This window comes from Rana temporaria, chromosome 5 (assembly GCF_905171775.1).
Source record: "Rana temporaria chromosome 5, aRanTem1.1, whole genome shotgun sequence".
In the NCBI taxonomy this organism is placed as follows: Eukaryota; Metazoa; Chordata; class Amphibia; order Anura; family Ranidae; genus Rana; species Rana temporaria.
Genome location: NC_053493.1, coordinates 377,217,372 through 377,233,563, shown reverse-complemented (window position 1 = coordinate 377,233,563; position 16,192 = coordinate 377,217,372). Strand labels below are relative to the sequence as shown.

Below are 16,192 nucleotides of genomic sequence, written 5' to 3'. Positions count from 1 at the left end.
GCGCCCGCGGGAGATTCGACCAGGTCTGGGGCCTAGCAATAGGTTCCAGCCCAGCTGATCATAACATTGATAATCAATGCAGGGAGGGGGGGAAGGGGGGTGTATAGTTTGTTTTGTTAAGTTGGTTATTGTATGGGTACATTAGAGGGATCATCCTTAGGAAAATATTTTATATATACTGCAGGTATAGGCTCTGGGAAGCATATACTTAACCCTCTGAAAAAATGGTGCCTTTAAAGATGGTCACATATAATGTTAGAGGGTTAAATAGCCCTAGCAAGTGGTATCAAATATTGCAGGAAGTGAAAAGTTGGTCATCAAATATTTGTTTTGATGTAGGAGACCCACTTTAAGTGGTCATCCAGGGCCAGACTAAACTCTTTTTTTCTAACATGGTTCCATGGATACTCCCCTAATAAGAGATCTAAAGGGATAGCAATAGGTTTTGACAAACACCCCTTTTGTTATAAAAACAATGGAGTTGGACTCTGAAGGGTGGTATCTATTTATTAAAGGCTCCCTGTTTAACAAAACATATACACTAGCTAACATTTACTGCCCTAACATCCACCCCTGTCTTTTTTTGGGGGAAAAGTACTGAATAAATTGTAAGGGGGGGGGTGATTAATTTTGTGTTCAACCCAGCCCTGGATACCCAACCTCTTTCCAGGCCTATCTTAATTTGTTGATGGCCCAAACTACAGTGATTACCAACTTCAGTTAAAGTGGACCTTCAGTCATTTTTTTTCAACTTTCCATCTATTTAACTTTGGATAGTAAAACATTTTTTTCTGACAGTAAATACCTTGTACAGACCACTTCCGGTTTCTTGTCTGGTAAAAAGCCTAGCCCTATGACATCATGCACAGCTCACTCTCTCTCTCTCTCTCTCTCTCTCTCTCTCTCTCTCTCTCTCTCTCTCTCTCTCTCTCTCTCTCTCTCTCTTTCTCTTTCTCTTATAAGAGGTTGCCAGGAAGGAGGGGGTGAGTCATAAGAGGGCCAATGAAAGCTGCAGAGCTGGAGGTGTGCCTCTGTGTAAATCCAGGTACTAAACAGGCAGCAGCTTCAGCTGCCCACAGTTAAACTGGCTGTAGCCAGACTCAGTGGAGGGAGATTTCTGCAGTATATTTGGCAAGTACAGAATATATAAAATAATATGCAAAGTGGTTGGAGGGAAGCTTCAGAATGGCAAAGATGTTTTTAAAACAAATTATGTGAGCAGACTGCAGTTCCTCTTTAAGTACCCCCAACAGATCATAAATACCAAGCTATTACTGAACTCTGTTGGGGGTACCTGAGGACTGAGGAATAGAACCACTGATCTAGAGGATTTATAGTCTATAGTGATTGTCTTGTGGGCTGCCTACCCAATACAACCTTTAAACGAGACATCATGGCACTTTGGCAGCAATTGGACTGACATAAAAAAGTGACCACTTGGCATTATTTATGGATCAACCCTGTCTCAAAATATAAGTATATAATTTTGCTTAATTTTCTTATGAACAGGAATCTCTATCTCTATCTCTCTCTCTCTCTCTCTCTCTCTCTCTCTCTCTCTCTCTCTCTCTCTCTCTCTCTCTCTCTCTCTCTCTCTCTCAAACATACCTCAGCAAATCCTATGGCAAAGAGTGGAAAATTGTATCCACAGTTGTATGGTGTTATAGTGATGGTATGCTTGGTTACAGATGTACTAATCGTGCTGGTCACATCAATGTTACTGATCACAATCCCACTTTCAGATAAGGCTGGTCTTCGCCTGTGAACTGAATCACATACAACAAAAAAAAAGAGATTAACAGCAATGTTATGGTATAAGAGCAAGTTTAAAGCAACCTGTCTTGAAAGAAACATAGGTGCTGCCTGTCTTGATATTTGTAGCTAAACCAAACACCTAACATAACATGTATGATTTCATAAAAATAGCTAATCATCCCATAAGACTTGGAATATATCACCTATATGTAGTGTATTTTATAAATATTGCATACTAAGAAGCAAAATCCTTTGCCAATGTGCTATAAATGCTACCAATGCAGTATTAGGTCTCAAATTGACGTACTGGATACCCCAGCAACAAGATCTATTCACAATAAAGTCTAATGCCACGTACACACGGTCGGAATTTCTGACAAAAAAAAGTTCAATGTGAGCTTTTGGTTCAAAATTCCGACCGTGTGTAGGCTCAATCTGACTTTTTCTGTTGGAATTTCTGACAACAAAAATTTTCCGTCAAGAAAAGTTCTTGGGAATTCCGATCGTCTCAATGCAATTCCGACACACAAAAAAACACGCATGCTCTGAATCAATTTGACACAATTTGACACAATAGAACTTTGATTTAAAATGTATGCTTAGGAAAGCACTTAAACTACAAAAGGAAAGAGGAAAGGGATTTACCAGAGACGTCACTTGTTGTCACTTCTTCTCCAATGTACAAGACATCAACATAGAAATCTTGATTTGCCATTAGGCGGATAGTAAGCAAGTTGAAGTTTTTTCCAGTGTACTTTGATTCTATAAGCTCCAACAAGTTGATGCACGTGTATGTCCAGCTGAAAAAATAGGACACTTTCAACACATTTCCAAAGGAACAAAAGTCAAATCATTCAAATAAGAAAATGTATGTGCGGATTTTTATGTGACCAGCCTGCTTAACCCAAACATGGTGAAAGCAGGCATTGCATTATAAAATATATTTTACCGGTATATTTTCATCTTTTTTAGTTTTGTTAAATAACTGATATGTGTAAACAAATACCACCCATATTAGGTTTATTTATTTATGTTCATTTATTTTATAAATTCTGTTTATCGAAAGCTGTCAAGCTTACAATTTCAAAGGACAAGTCAAATGTGTGAATTCGGACCTGAAATGCAGCCAAAGAACCCCGTTTCCAGTGCGGACCACGGCTGCCCAGGAGGTATGTGAACTGGCTCCATTGAGAGCCATTCAGTCTCCTGTCAGGCGAATTTGATGCAAGGAAACCCGCATTCAATTTGCATAAGTGTGAACCCAGCCTGAAAGTGCAAAACAGCCGGGTTTCAAGTGTATACCAACAAGTTTTGTTGTCGGAAATTCTGATCGTGCGTACACAATTCCGACGCACAAAATTCCACGCATGCTCGAAATCAAGCAGAAGAGCCGCACTGCCTATTGAACTTAATTTTTCACGGCTTGTTGTACGTCACCGTGTTCTTGACGTTCTGAATTTCCGACAACATATGTGTGACCGTGTGTGTGCAAGACAAGTTTGAGCCAACATCCATCAGAAAAAATCCACGGTTTTGTTGTCGGAATGTCCGATCGTCTGTAAGCGCCATTAGGCTGGATTCACACCTATGCAGTTTTGGTGCTTTTTGCATTTTGCAGATTTGCACTGCAGTCCACTTAAAAATATTTTGGATAGAGAAAGGGAGGGTTATAACTCCTGTCAGTTTATTTTTTGCCATATGTGTCCCATTAAGGAGATTTAGCTTCACTTCCTGTCCCATAGCCAAAGCAGGAAGTGAGAGAAAATCCCTTGTAAATTTAGGGAACTCTTTGGGGATGCCCAGGTCACCAGAACCAGTGTCCACATTGGAAAATTTCCCCTTTATTACTTTTCAGGGACAACCCAAAATCTGGGGCTTTCTTTACTTTCACTTTCAATGACAATGGTAAACAGGACAAATACAGATTAATTACCTCCCTATCAGGGGGTACAGGCTGCAAAAAAAATAATCAGTGGTCTAATATATCTCCACTCTGTCCAAAACTGAAAAAATTTATTTGACTTTAGTAATATTTGAAGTCATTAGTTAACTAGCCAGGCTTCCCAGACTTTATAATATTTCCCTGAGCATCCTCTGTCCTTATGTGTCACCTTGCAAATAGGCAAAACATCACGGAACAGTTGCCAGCTGGAGCAGGCAGGCATACAAATAGGCAGAAAGAATCAGCTGCAGCAGGCCCTTCGGCCCCCTGGCAGCCCTGGACCAGCAAACCACATGGCGGCTCTCCCGAATACACATGCACTATTGCCGGTTACCAGTTGGTACAAGTGAGTTGGTGGGAGAAATGAGCTGCAGCAACTTGTCGGCTTTGTCAGGAGCTTTGGCCATGCAGGATCAGCAAACTTGCATGGTGGCTCTCCCAGGACACACATTTGGTGCAGACAAGCTGGGTGGCTTGTCAGCGGCTTTGTCAGTGCAAGTGAACGGTTGTTCATGAAATATGTCAGTCTACCCGAATGCAATTTAATACCTACCATGGATTGTTCTTAGGAATACTGTACCTGACTGTAAATATATATATATATATATATATATATATATATATATATATATATATATATATATATATATATATATATATAATACTATACTATGTATAACATTACAAATTTGTTTGACAATATGGTACTTGTCCGCGTTTACATGTTGACATTGTACGTACCAATAAACTTGCATTTTATATCTCATCACTGTTGCAACTTTCTATGAGTCTAGAGAGACAAAGACAGTGAGAGAGAGGAGATACAGGGAGAGAGATACAACGAGCCTCAGCACTCTCTTGCCCCCTGCCTGGCCTGCTCCTCTCTGGTGTTACCTGGCACTCTAGTCCCCTTTCAACACTCATTGCTCTATGCCATAGCAGACTGGCAAATTGCCCAGTCATGACTAGGGTCCGAAAGAACACAGAAAAATTTAGGAGCAACCTCCAAACTGCCTAAACCGCCTAAATCTAATAGCCTGCACCACTATGTGTCCTTTATTGCCTCTAACACAGTACATCACAAGCAACTACTTCTGCAGCAGCTCAGAATGCTCAAAACACCAGTCCTGTTGGTCCTGTCGCTAAAATTGGATAATAATCATGAAAATGTTATGTAATACATGATACAAATAGCGGGAACACTTTAAGTTGGAGAGGGGTTTCACAAGACCCTGAAAAGGAGGTAAATTCCAACAGTGTGGTTGCCTCTGATACAGGGCACCCCATCATTTATCCCTATCGATACCCTTATCAGTAAATCAGACAGCACAGAAGGGTTCACAAGAGCGATGCTCTCTACTGGTCACGACGATGCTCCCCCTGGGTAAACGTGGTCAATGCAGTCCCTGGATTGAACAGTCTAACAACTCCCCTGGTGGGAAAATAGCTAAGGATAATGATTAAGTTCTCAATTCTGATTGTGGTGGTGGTGGTAGCATGGATAGTAATGTCTCCACAGACGTGGAGCATATAGCTTCATACAACATAGCCTCTGACATCGGCTCTGCAACATCCGAACGTACAACCACCAAACTTGCTATCTGTAATTATTTAGCCTCTGAGGTTATAGAATCCATAGTAAATGCAAGGCAGAAAGAGAGAACGGGTAGGGGGAAAGAACAAAGAGATTCTAATAACTCATAGGACACTCATAGGACACATTAAGAACTACAATGGGACAGACTGGAAACGCTGGGGAAGCAATATTTTGTGCAGGCAAAACAGAGGAATGTATGGTGTTAAGAGACACTGACAGAAAAAAACATAGAGGAGGTAAGCAAAATAGATATTCCAAATACAAGATCTCCATATTTTTCAAACTCAGCCCAGTCAATATCCTACCACTCCTGGACTGAAGATCTTGAGCTGAGAGCAATCCTGTGCTTCCTTCCCACAAAACAAGATCTATCATGTTTATCAAACAGAGGAGATCTGCAAGCCATAGCACAATATCTAGATGGGCACTGAGAAAGGAGAAAACAGAAGTGCGGGAACAGCTGGATATTGTAGAGACTAGGGTCACAAATGTAGAAACCTCAGCGGATAATGTAAATATACGTCTGGTCCAATTGGAGTCATCTACATCCATTTTACATTAGCTTACTACACTTCTATAGATATAGAAGTGGGGAACCACAGTCGCTGGAACAATATTCACTTCATGGGCATCCCTGAAAATATTGCAGAAGCTGATCTAAGATCCACGATACAGTCCATATGCAACAACATGTTGGGCAAACCCACATCATCGAAGCTTTTAATACAGTGGTTCTTAAACTGGGTTCGATCGAACCCCAGGGGTTCGGTGAGTCAGTCTCGCGGGTTCGGCGGAGGTCAAGACACACACCTATACACACTGGCGTAGCGTGTGGGGGGGCAGGTGCACCGGCGCAACATTTAGGGGGGCGCCAGTGTGGACTGTGTCACTCTATTAATTTGTATTCACTGTGTCACTGTGTCTGTGCACCGGACCGGCCGCCATGTTCAGTCTCGACAATGGCGAGCCGGCGTGCTGTGATTGGGTGAATAGGTCATGTGGCCTGGCCTAAGTTGGCCTGTCTGTGATCACGGCGGGTGGCGCATGCGCTTGGAGTCTCCCGCCTCTGCCTTGCTGTCACTCCGATGCCGCCGTCATCTCCTCCGCGGTCCGGATCACTTCACCGACCGTGGCAGTGGCACTGCAGGCAGCGGCGGCACCGCGGCGCATATTGTGGACAGACAGGATTCGGAAGAGCAGGTAAGACTGAGAGACAGATGAGTATTGTTGCTTGCCCGGCCACTGGCAGTGTGTCTGGGACTGGGGGAGGGGGGCCTGAGCGCCGGAGGTCCAGGACGACTAGTACGGCATGTGGACTGGAGACGGATAAACATTCTGGCTGATTCTGAACGGTAGTGGCTTATTAAGTAAGTAAATAATATATAACTTGATATATATATGATAAATAACTTATATACCAAACCTAGAAACCTAGAAATCTAGAAAGGATTTTAAAGGTAAAGGTAAAGCTGCGCAATTTTCTGAACTGGTCTCTGAAAGACAACAGCAGAAGTCACACTGATTTGCAGTAAATATTCATTATTATGTTTTTGTTTTTGTGTGAAAATCATGTTTTAATCATGGTTTTGTTTTTTGTTCTCAATGGTTTTGTTCTTTAATGGTTTTGTTCATTTTGTGCACCCATGTATAAATATATACCTATGTTTTGAATTTGAAAAAATCATATTTTATTTTCCCAATTAAGAAGGGTTTGGTGAATGCGCATATGAAACTGGTGGGGTTCAGTACCTCCAACAAGGTTAAGAACCACTGTTGTAATAGATAGAGTACATCGGATCACTCAGTTCAGGAACCTTCAGGAGTTTGGCCCTCAAGACGTCTTACGCTGAATACATTTCTTCAACACAAAGGAAGAGATAATGCATCGAGCGTAGCAGATGGGACAGATTGAATACGCAGGATCACAGTTAATGGTTGTCTCTGACATATCAAGGAATACCCAACGCTTGAGAGGTAGTATGCGTCCTCTTCTAGAACATATTAAATCTTCAGGAGTGACATACACCTGGGGGTATCCATTCCATCTGAAGGTCAAGAGGGACAATGACCAGCTCCAAAATCCTTTTGTAATTCTAGGGAGTTAACCAATAATGATCCTGAATTGGCTAGACCTCATTTGAGATCTATGAGATTTCCTTATCCTTTTTTTCTGCTCAACCATTTCTGGCTTCTGTACGGGCACTCGGGGTAGAAGGAGGAAAGCATTAAGGCTGTTCCAAGGTTAACTGTTAATTTAGGGATTATATTTTTCTTTTCTTTATGTGTATTTTTACGATGGTATAACATATCAAACTAAATCTGGCTAGGGATAACACTATACTCTTGATGAAAGCAAGAATTGGCCTTGCTGTCAAAAATTGCAATGATATACGCCTGTCAAATAAGTGCAGAAAAATTGGTCTTTAGGTGTCGTGGTGCCTTCACACCATAACCCTATAGAGATACTCTTGATGAAAGCATGAATTGGCCTTGCTGTCAAAAATTTAATTTGGTGCCCCGCTCAAACAGCTGCGGAAAAATTAGTCTTTGGGTGTTGGTGGTGCTAATTGTGCCCATAAAACCTACACCAAAAAAATTATTTCAGATGAACTCAACACCCACAAAGCTTGGCAACCTAGACAGAGATTTGAGATCTAGAAAGCACTTAATCAGTAACATCAGCATCAGGGGCTTGATAGCTGCTGCTAATGCAGGACTAGGTAATTTTGATAAATGTTAGCTGGCCCACAGAGTCTATGGACAGACAAGCTCTCTTATCTGTCACAAAACCTCCAGCAGCACTGAATGCCTGTTCAAAAAGCATGCTGGATTCAGGGCTGCCCAGCAGCTCTTTTAGATACTGGGCTAGTTCTGGCCAGTTGTCTATTTTCATGACCCAGTAACCCAGTGGATTGTCAACTGGAAAGCTCTCCATATCTGATTTCACCCCTAAGATAATTTCCCCTGCGCACGAGAGGATAGTCCAAAGATCAAATTGCCTGTAAGGATGATATCAACAACGGTGCCACCGGCCTTGCTGCCTTTCATGGATGGGGATATCCTAGTGGCAAACAAGAGAAAAGAAAACAAAGGTGCACCAGCCTAGTGTACTACCGATTTTAATAAATTTAAAATGTATATACAGGGCCTACTCGCAAGTGTAGTAGAATCACAGCTTAAACAACATAAGCTGCAGTGAGAAGACCTCGAACCACACTCCGGTCATGGAGAAAGTGAAAAGGGTCACCGCCGGCTGACGCATTTCAAAGCTCTAAGCCTCTTCATCAGAGCCTAGCAGTCACTATATGGACCCCTTATATAGTTGTACATGTTGATCATATCCCCCCTTAATCTCCTCTTTCGAGAAAGAATAAATTCAGTTCCTCTAATCTGTCCTCATAGCTGAGCTCCTCCATTCCTCTTATCAGTTTGGTTGCTCTTCTCTGCACTTTCTCCAGTTCCCCGATTATCCCTTTTGAGAACTGGTGCCCAAAACTAAAATGCACATTCCAGACAAGGTTTTACTAATGATTTGTACAGGGGCAAAATGATATCGCTCTCTGGAGTCTATATCTCATAATACAAGAAGGGACTTTGCTCGCTTTGGAAACCGCATCTGCTACATAGTCGCCCAATTAGATAATGCATTGAAGTCGGCTTGTAAATTGGAGACATCCGTAAGGACGTTCTTCCACTGCATAGCTTGGTGTCATCTGCAAAGACTTAAATGGTACTTTTAATCCAAGACCCTATATCATTTATAAAGATATTAAAAAGTAAGGGTCCCAACACTGAGATACACCGCTGATAACCTTAGACCCTTCAGAGTAAGAATCTTTAACCACTACTCTCTGAATTCTGTCTTTTAGGCAGTTTTCTATCCATTTACAAATTGATATTTCCAAGCCTGTAGACTTTACCTTACACATGAGCCGTGTGTGGGGAACTGTGTCAAAGGCTTTTGCAAAATCCAAGTATACCACATCCACAGCCACCTCTCTGTCCAAGGTTTTAATTACCTCTTCATAAAAATAAATCAGATTTTGTTTGACAATTTTTTCCAGCAAGAATTCATTTAAATGGTCTTTTATTAAGCTCTACAGTATCTTCCCAACTATGGAAGTTAAACTAACAGGTATATAGTTACTTGGTAAAGACCGGGGCCCAGATTCACAAAGCACTTACGCCGACGTATAACAAGTTACGCCGACCTAAGTGCAAATGTGTGCCGTCGTATCTGTGCGCCAGACCCACGAACAGATATGCGCCTAAAAACAGGCTACACCCTGCCGACGTAACTTGCTTACGCCGGCGTAGGGTGGGCGCACATTTAGGCTGGGCGCATTGTGCCGCTTCCATTGATTAGCCATTCAAACATGCAAATGAGGGAATTACGGCGATTCACGAACCTGCGTTTGCCCGGCGCATGCTACGCAAGGTGCGCGTAAGTTGTACGTCCGGCGTAAAGTTATTCCCCATAAAGGAGGTGCAACCCAGCAGCAGACATGCTCAGGTCTGCACCAGGGAACACAAGCCGGCGTATTTTACATTGGACGTGTGTCTGGCTGGGCGTAGGTTACGTTCACGGCATATGCAGTGATCCGGCGTAGCTTAGGCAGTTGTGCCGGCGTTGGGGGGGGTGTGCGCATGCGCAGTTCGTGATACGTACATGTCTGGCGCTTGGCCCATCATTTGCATGGGGTCAGGCCTCATTTGCATGGGCCACGCCACTTCCACCTTTGCCGGCGTACGCCTTCGAAACCCACACCACGCTGGCGCAGCACTGGGAGCACTGGCTTGCTGAATTCACTGCGTTGGCGTAGCATACATTGGTTACTCTACAGCGGCGTAATGTGCGCCTTGCTCTCTGTGAATCTGGGCCTTTGTTCCCTTTTTAAATATAGGCACCATATTGGCCTTTCCTGTCATTAACGTCATTACCATTCCCGTCATTAACATGTCCCTAAAAATTAGATACAATGGCTTTGAAATGACAGAGCTCAATTCTTTTAGGATCCGTGGGTGGATGCCATCTGGTCCAGGTGCTTTACCGACCTTTATTCTGTCTAAATATTTCTGGACCATATAACTTTTGAGCCATTGTGTATAATTTGGGGCTGTGTCAATACCATCCCCATTATGGAATACAATTCAGTAAAAAATTTTGAACACAAATTAGATACCTATATGAGCTACTCCACTTACCAAGCAAGCACCATCACAGGTCAAGTGGTGATAACCCAAAACTCTGCACCCACTGAGTTCACACGGTATGGCTGTTTTACAATATGCTTAATTCACAGTACACAAGCTGGAGTCACTGCTTCACATGGAAATAAATAAATAAAAACATTCAAAAACATACCTGTAACCCTGAGCCATGTTGTAGGGAAATTGATCACTTATGGTGGAAACCGTTCCAGGGGAGTTAATGTTTTGATATTGAAAACTTATTTGAATTTGATTTATGAGGTTACCCTTGTAAGCAAGGCAAAGCTGAAAGCAAGACACATTTTTTTTTTTATCAACCATCTTCTTTACTGCTCTCATCCAAGGCATTTACAAGTTCTGTTACACCTGTTACTAAATCTGCAAATTGGTTTACTTTGACTACTGCAACCCTGAATTGTCTGGTGTTCCACTAACAAGACTCTAATATCTACAGCTGATCCATAAATGCTGCTGAAAGACATACCTACAGTGCCTTGAAAAGGTATTCATACCCCTTGAAATTTTCCACATTTTGTCATGTTACAGCCAAAAACGTAAATGTCTTTTATTGCGATTTTATGTAGACCAACACAAAGTGGCACATAATTGTGAAGTGGAAGGAAAATGATAAAAACATTTTTTTACAAATAAATATGTGAAAAGTGTGGTGTGCATTAGTATTTATCCCCCTTTACTCTTAAAGCCCTGTACACACAGTCGGAATTTCCGACAAGAAAAGTCTGATGTAAGCTTTTGGTCGAAAATTTCGACCGTGTGTATGCTCCATCGGACTTTTCCTGTTGGAATTTCCGCCAACAAAAATTTGAGTAATTTGAGTTCTCAAATTTTCAGACGGAAAAAATTCCAATTCGAAATTCCGATCGTCTGTAGCAATTCCGACGCATTCTCAGAAACAATTCGATGCATGCTAGGAAGCATTACATTTTATTTTCTCGTCTTGTCGTAGTATTGGACGTCACCGCGTTCTTGATGGCTCAGGTGGGAGAATCTGTCCACAGGACAACTATTAGTCGTGCGCTCCACAAATCTGCCTTTATGGAAGAGTGGCAAGAAGAAAGCCATTGTTGAAAGAAAGCCATAAGAAGTCCCATTTGCAGTTTGCGAGTAGCCATGTGGGAGACACAGCAAATATGTGGAAGGTGATTAAATTAAATTAATGTGCTGCGCTATCTCACCCAAAATCTTCCCAAATTAAAATTAATGAATTATATTTTATCTGTAAATTATACTGTGATATATGTCACACACCGCTGTAAATATATATTAATGTAAATTATTATACTATATGAAATCATGCAAATAAATCAAATATATAAATATAGTGCCACACAGTAGGATATAATAAATAGACAATTCATAACATTTTTAGTGCCACGAAAAACAGTGATATTCTAATTCAAGATGGAAAATCCGTACAATGTAGTTGATATAAAGTTCTTTTGATATATATTTAGTAACTTCAAAAAAATGTGACAAACAGCTTGTTGCGGTGTTCATACTCAGGTGCTCCCCACCCTTGGGTAATGGCTGCTCACCTCTGAGCGTGTGACCTCACAGCTAAGTTTGGTCAAACAGGCTTATGAATCACTCTAGGGATTCTAGGCAGGCTGTCTGTTTCAAAGCTGCTTACTGGTGCTGTCTTCTTACCTAGTGCAAATATAACAGATCACTCTCCTCATCCAGGCAGTCCTATCACTCCCTAGGACACAAAGTTACCCCTCGATCGCCCCCTACTGTTAACCTCTTCCCTGCCAGTGACATTTACACAGTAATCAGTGCATTTTTATAGCACTAATCGCTGTATAATTGTTAATGGTCCCAAAAATGTGTCAAAAGTGTCCGATGTGTCCACCATAATGTTGCAGTTCCGATAAAAATCGCTGATCACCGCTATTACTAGTAAAAAAAAATAATAATAAATATGACATAAATCTTTCCCCTATTTTGTAGATGCTATGGGCCAGATTCTGAAAGAACTTACGACGGTGCAGCGCCATGTACGCCGTCGTAAGTCCTAATCCAACCCGTCGTATCTATGCGCCTGATTCTTAGAATCAGTTACGCATAGATATCCATTAGATCCGACAGGTGTAGGTCTCTTACGCCGTCGGATCGTAACTGCATTTTTTTGTTGACCGATAGGTGGCGCTTCCGTCGTATTCCTCGTCGAGTATGCAAATTAGCTAGATACGCGAATTCCCGAACGTACGCGCGGCCGACGCAGTAAAGTTACGACGTTTACGTTAGGCTTTTCCTGGCGTATATAGTTGCCCCTGCTATATGAGGCATAAGTGCGGCATAGCAATGTTAAATATGGCCGTCGTTTCCCGCGTCGAAATTTGAAAAAGTTACGTCGTTTGCGTAAGTCGTATGTGAATGGGGCTGGACGTCATTTACGTTCACGTCGAAACCAATGACGTCCTTGCGGCGTACTTTGGAGCAATGCACAGTGGGAAATTCCACGGACGGTGAATGCGCCGTTCCGCAAAAACCTCAATCACGTCGGGTCACAGTAGTTTTACATAAAACACGCCCCCCTGATCCAAATTTGAATTAGGCAGGCTTACGCCGGGCGATTTACGCTACCCTGCCGCAACTTACGGAGCAAGTGCTTTGAGAATACAGCACTTGCCCCTCTAAGTTGCGGAGGCGTAGCATAAAGCGGATACGTTACGCCCGCACAAAATTACTGAGAATCTGGCCCCATAACTTTTGTGCAAACCAATCAATATACACTTATTGCATTTTTTTTTATTACCAAAAATGTGTAGACGAATACATATCGGCCTAAACTGAGGAAACATTTTTTTTTTTTTTTTTAATGGGGATATTTATTATAGCAAAAAGTTTTTTTTTTAATTGTCAGTCTTTCTTTGTTTATAGTACAAAAAATTAAACCCGCAGAGGTGATCAAATACCACCCATAGAAAGCTCTGTTTGTGGGGAAAAAGGGACATCAATTTTGTTTGGGTACAACGTCACATGACTGCGCAATTGTCAGTTAAAGTGACACAGTGCCATATACCAAAAAAACAGCCTGGTCATTGAGCAGCCAAATCTTCTGGGGCTGAATAATCATGCAAAAGATGCTAAATTAAAGTTTTTTTCTGTATATTGCTTATGTAGATAACACACATGAACATACATTCGTACCTGTCTATGTAAAGTTAATGAAATAGGTCCATATTGAGTTTGGGTTGATGATTTCACTTCTGTTGAATCATACAAATAATAAGGATTCTTCAAGGAATTTCGTCCACAGAACGGCTCAGTCTCAGATGTCATATAGCCCCTGTACGAAGACTAACAAGAAGCGATATCTTTAGATCAAATGACATTAGATTTAAAGTGGACCATTACAGAAACAGTCTGTGGGATTGATTAAATTAAGAGTAGACATGTGCACGCTGAAATATTTTGTTTCGGAATTTAGTTTTCGTCCGAAAAATAAATGTATTTAGTTACTCCCGAAATTCGTTTTTTTTTTTTTTTTCGTTAAAAAATGCATTCGTCCAAAAATCTGAATTAATTATGGTCGAATCTGTCATTGAAGGCTCATGGTGTCTGTCGAATGCTCTAAGAAGCTTTGATAGAGAAGCTAAACTGTACGTCTAATTGTACATTTCTGGTCGAATGTTCCACCTACAAGCTATAGTAGAATTCTAATATTGTATGACACTAGTAATAATTATATTTATAAATTATTACTAGTCAACCAACATTCAAATTCTTCTATAGCCTATGGGTCGAGCATTTGACCAGAAATGTACGATTGCGGCGTCGTACAGTTTAGCTGCTTGTCGAATCTTCTTAGAACTTTCGACAGACACCATAAGCCTTCAATGACAGATTCAGCGTTTGTATGTTTTTCGCTGCTTCATCGAATCTTCGTTGTTCATGTCGAATGGTCTACACCAACACTGTCGCTGTAATTTCAAATCTTTCCCCTCTATGTAGAATAATCTTGGACTAATAGAGTTAAGGTTAGGCACATTCGACCGCAGGTTCGAAAGACACAGATCACTATTGTCAGCGTCATGTCGAATCTCCTATCTATGTCGAACTGTAGCAACAAAAATGAAAAAAAAATAATTTTTTTAAGTCGGATCATTCAGATTTCATATTCTGAGCTTCCGTTTTCATTTGTTAAAACGATAACGAAAATACCCCAAATTCAGACGAAAACGAATGCACATGTCTAATTAAGAGTAACAAAAGGTCTATTATACAGTATCAGCCCTTCCTTCAGAAATTGCTGATCCAGGTTCCCCTCTAGTTCTCCCTCAGGTGAATAAAAGTCTAGGCATGATCTATTTTGCAGTAGAATATAATCTAGTCTGTACTCTAACCCACTCTGACTTTGAGTAATATTCTTTCCTTCAAACCATGGTTGAACGAAAGAAAATTGCATAATGTATACCTGCCTAAAGCCTGGTACACACAGGCTGACATTCTGCCCGTGTGTACATCAGCCTGTCCAACAGAATCCGACTGCTCGGAAAACCAGCATTTGATTGGCATCCGATCAGCACTGACAACCAATGGCTGCCAGCACTGTCCAGTGTGTTGTGGCGGGGGCTGCCCCCCTATCATAACACAATAGCTCAGCGTAAAAATCGCTGTTAGAACATCAGATAGCTAATACAGCGAGCTTCTCCCGAGCTCCTGAGTTTTTTTTCCATTTAACCTGCTGGGTTGAATGGGGGGAAAAAATGATTGTGTGTACCAGGCTACTGACGGTGGTGGCTCTCTTGCATAAGGCAGGCTGCAGAAAATAGGTGCCAAGTAGGTGCCAAGGAGGCATTGTGGTTGTAGATGGTGGTGAACATATGTAGTTTCTACAGATGAGTGGGATGACTCAAGCAGATCAGGTATTCTGAAGGCAGTACCTATTAGAATCTCTAAGGCCCTGTACACACGATCAGTCAAAACTGATGAAAACGGACTGAAGGTTTGTTTCATCGGTTAACCGATGAAGCTGACTGATGGTCTGATGTGCCTACACACCATCAGTTCAAAAACCGATCGAGTGCAACGCAGTGACGTAAAACACAACAACGTGCAGAGAAAAATGAAGTTCAATGCTTCCAAGCATGCGTCTACTTGATTCTGAGCATGCGCGAGTTTGGAACCAATGCTTTTGCGTACTAACCATCGGTTTCGACCGATCGGTTAGGCGTCCATCGGTCAAATTTTAAAGCAAGTTCTATTTTTTTTGATCCAAGGATAACTGACCGATGGTGCCCACACACGGTCGGTTTGAACCGATGAAACTGACCTTCAGTCCGTTTTCATCAGTTTGGACTGATCGTGTGTACAGAGCCTAAGGCATCCATGCAAACTAAAAAAAAATAATGGTTATGTACAGTTAAAACTGAGTCACTGAATCTGTGGGACAAGTAAAAGGCCAATGCTGTCACATTACATCTTAGAGTCACAAAGGAAGTTGGTGTTAGAAGCCAGCTGTGATAACAACAGGTCTGGATAAAGGGCAGGCAGGAATCTAAGGCCCTGTACACACGATCAGCCCAAACTGATGAAAACGGACTGAAGTTCAGTTTAATCAGTCCAAACCGACCGTGTGTACGCCCCATCGGTCTGTTGTCCTTCAGTCTAAAAACAGAGAACTTGCTTTAAAATTGGACCGATGGACGCCTGACCGATAG

General features: G+C 41.7%; 1 protein-coding gene across 1 annotated transcript in view; it reads right to left on the bottom strand.

The window, feature by feature from the left end:
* The window catches only part of LOC120941315 (fibrocystin-L-like), a 319,487-nt gene that overhangs the window by 204,944 nt on the left and 98,351 nt on the right, over positions 1–16,192 (bottom strand). The window contains exons 21-24 of the mRNA XM_040354640.1: positions 13,680–13,829; positions 10,660–10,790; positions 2,401–2,555; positions 1,609–1,766 (exon numbers count right to left, since the gene is read on the bottom strand). Of these exons, the coding sequence (XP_040210574.1) occupies positions 1,609–1,766; positions 2,401–2,555; positions 10,660–10,790; positions 13,680–13,829 (594 nt within the window). The remainder of the gene's footprint in view (positions 1–1,608; positions 1,767–2,400; positions 2,556–10,659; positions 10,791–13,679; positions 13,830–16,192) is intronic.